This window comes from Chaetura pelagica, unplaced genomic scaffold (genome assembly GCF_000747805.2).
Source record: "Chaetura pelagica isolate M959 unplaced genomic scaffold, ChaPel_1.0 scaffold58, whole genome shotgun sequence".
In the NCBI taxonomy this organism is placed as follows: Eukaryota; Metazoa; Chordata; class Aves; order Apodiformes; family Apodidae; genus Chaetura; species Chaetura pelagica.
In genome coordinates, this window is record NW_009954098.1 from 38,259 (window position 1) to 41,666 (window position 3,408).

At 59.6% G+C, this 3,408-nt stretch overlaps 1 protein-coding gene across 1 annotated transcript in view; it reads right to left on the reverse strand.

Annotated features, from left to right (window-relative positions):
• ADAMTS10 (ADAM metallopeptidase with thrombospondin type 1 motif, 10) overlaps nt 1-3,408 on the reverse strand; it is a 42,228-nt gene that overhangs the window by 12,958 nt on the left and 25,862 nt on the right. The window contains exons 12-13 of the mRNA XM_010002334.1: nt 1,806-1,951; nt 821-884 (exon numbers count right to left, since the gene is read on the reverse strand). Coding sequence (XP_010000636.1) covers nt 821-884; nt 1,806-1,951 — 210 coding nt within the window. The remainder of the gene's footprint in view (nt 1-820; nt 885-1,805; nt 1,952-3,408) is intronic.

Sequence of the window (3,408 nt, forward strand, 5' to 3'; positions counted from 1 at the left end):
GCTGGGGGGAGATCCCGCCAGCCACACAGCCAGGGTCAGGGTGGGGGGGGGGGACCAGCCTGTCACAGCTGCTGGAAGGGCAGGAGCTGCTGCAGGGCTCCCAGCTGCAACCAGCACCAGCCCTTCCAGGTGATGGACACCTCCCCAGGCAACTGGACACTGCTACAGCCTGGCAGGAGCATCCTCCCTGCAAAGCTGGACACTCTGAAGACTAAAGGCAGGAGCTCTTGGGCCCCAGCTGGTCTGGCTGCAGATGCAGCACTTGCTCTTGCCAGCAAACCTTTAAAAAGCAGGTGCAAAGCCCAAGGGAAGTGATGGGGACCATCTATTTTCCTCCCTGCCAGCCTGTGGGTGTTAGAACCACCATTTCCCAGGTCCAAAGCTTGACTGAGCTTCCCCACAGCTCAGGTTTCTCTGCTCCCCTGGAGGTGTAACCCCCCGCCCTGGGAAGCAGGAAGCCCCAGGGTATTTTCTGAACTGCTCTGACCTGGCCAGGCCTGCACTTCGAGGCAACCACTGCCACGTCAGTGCTGGAAGCCTCTGATTTCTCCTCCTTTGCCTCATGATCTTTTTGGGCCCCTTCTTGAGGCTGAAGCCTCCCAGGTATGTACCACCCCCCCTCCCTCTGAACATCACCCCGCTTTGGCCCCCGCCCCGGCATCCCTCCTACCACCCCGGGCTCCCCCCACCTCCTGTGGGTCCCACAGCTCCACGTAACACCCCAAATCCTTGTGGATCTCCACCTGAAGGTGGAGAGGGCTCATCCCCCCCTAACCCAGCAAAGCCCTGGAGCCCAGAGCTGCTGCCCTCCAGGACTCACGTCGGTGTTACAGGACCGGTAGCGCTTCCGCTCGCCCAGGCAGTACTTCCCTCCAATGGTGGGTCTGCCAAGCCAGGAATGAGATGGGACAACCAGCTCAGGGCACTGAGCCCTGCTGGCTGCCCCAGTTTTACACAGGAACACCCCCAGCTCTTCCCAACCCTGCCTGGGGGGCTGTTACACGGAATCATCAGGGTTGGAAAAGATCTCCAAGGTCACCGAGTCCAACCATCAACCCAGAAATTCAACACCCAGTTTTACCCAGGAACACCCCCAGCTCTTCCCAACCCTGCTCTGCTGTGAGGGCAGATCTTGCCTGGGGTGCTGTTACACGGAATCATCAGGGTTGGAAAAAGTCTCTAAGGTCACCGAGTCCAACCATCAACCCAGAAATTCAACACCTGGAGCGTGTCCTGAAGTGCCACGTCCACTTGTTTTAGGAAGACCTCCAGGGATGGTGACCCCACCACCTCCCTGGGCAGCCCGTTCCAGGGTCTGACTGCCCTTTGGGTGAAGAAATTCTTCCTAATATCCAGTCTAAACCTCCCCTGATACAACTTCAGGCCATTTCCTCTGGTCCTGTTGTTATGGGAGAAGAGATCAGCACCCAGCTCACTACAACCTCCTTCCAGGTACTTATAGAGAGCAATGAGGTCTCCAGCCTCCAAACTAAACAATCCCAGGTCTCTCAGGACTTGTTCTCTAACCCTTCACCAGCCTCGTGACATGCTCCAACACCTCCAGGTCCTTCTTGTAGTGCCCAGCACTGAACACAGCGCTCGAGGTGCAGCCTCACCAGTGCCCAGCACGGGGGCACAGCCCCTGCAGACCCCCCAGGGCTCAGCTGTGAGAGCTGCTAGAGGTGGCTTTGGGTCTGTGGCTGCAGATCCAATGGAGAAGCAAGAGCACTGAGCTGCTGTGCCAGCAGGACAAGGGCTTGGTGTGACAGAGCCTCCCGGGCACAGCCCGTGCCGCGCACACCTACCGTGGGCTGTCGCAGTGGCGCAGGGATGAGGACACACCTCCCCCACAGGTCCTGCTGCACTCCCCCCAGGATGACCAGGCTCCCCAGGCACCATCCACACCCTCTGGTCGGGTGCCGAAGGGGACACACTCCCTCTTGTAGCACCACTGTGGAAAGACAGAGCTTTGAACCCCCTGAGCACGGGTCTCCTCCTCCCAGGGAGCTCCCCAACCTCCACGGGCCACGGCTGCCAGTTCAGAGCTGGTTTGATCCTGTGAGACACGAGCTGGGAGCTGTGCTTGGCCTTGGAGACAAGTTCTCCCCTGCAGAGGACACCCCCTGCTCCCCAACACCCCCTCCTCAGGGTCACACTGTCACCATTGGCACACGCTGCGCACTCAGGGCTCGCAGGGATGCTGGGACCAGTGTTCCCAGTCCCAACCCCCAGTGCAGCACCCTGTGGGGCCACAGGGCAACTGGGTCACATCCCCACTTCTCCTCTAAAGGGGTCCCGGGCACCTGGTCAATCAGGGTGACACGTTGCAAACAGGGACATGTGAGAGCTCAGCAGCAGTGAGACCCAGGTGGCACTTGGAGCTGCTGCTGCTCCTGGGTGGCAGGGCCAGGATCCCTGGGGAACACAGACACCTCCACTTCCCAGGATGGAGTTATTAATGTCTACTGGGAGCTCAAGTTGTCATGAACGTGTTAAAATGCTGCAACCAGCAAAGGGTCGCGCTGAAAATCAAGTCTGGATTGTAATAGCAACGTTGTCGTGTCATTGTCCCGTGGGAGATCCATAAAGAATCCTCCTGTCCCTGTTCCACTGGGTGACAGATGCTCAGGGAAACTTGCCTATGAAAGATTTCCCTCAGACCTGGAAAGGATCCTGCACCCCCTGGGCTCAGCAGTGATGCAAGGAGCAGGGCTGTGCCAGAGCTGCTGCCATTCCCTGGGCACGGAGCCGGACGCTCAGCCCGGGGGCTGAGATAATCCCAGGAAGGATGAAGCTGCTGTGTGCTCCTTCCAGGGGCTGAAAACCCACCCTGGGGCTGCTGGCACGGCCTCTCCCAGCTCCTTTGGAGCCAGGCTGGCCACGGGCAGCACAGCTTGCAGGGAAAAATGAGCCATGGCCTCCCAGGACACTGAGCCAGCCACCTCCTGCCACCCCAGCGCCCTTCCCAAGGTCCCATCCCATGCCAAGGGGATGCTCTGCTGGCCCAGCTGATGCTCCTGACTGGAAGAACTGAGGCTGCTGATCTGCAGGCAGGGTCCAGGAGCCCAACCAGCTCCTGCAAACCCCCCCCTGTGCCCTCAGAGCTCCTGAGAGCAGCAGGGATGGGCTCTGCCCTTGGCCTGGAGCAGATCCTGGCTCCCTGTCCTGCAGGACACACGCTGAGTGCCCAACCAGCTGGGACATGGGGGGAGGGAGGATCCTTCATGAAAGGCATCCCCATGGGCTGTGGGGGCCATAACCTGTGTGGCAAGTGCTTGGTGAATGGGAATTTAGGAAGAAAACAAAAAAAGAGAGAGAAGAGAAAGCCAAAAGAAGCAGGGAAGGAGGCAGCAGGACAGGGACCCTGCTGGGGTCACCCCTAAGGCAGCAGGAACTGCCCCACCTGTG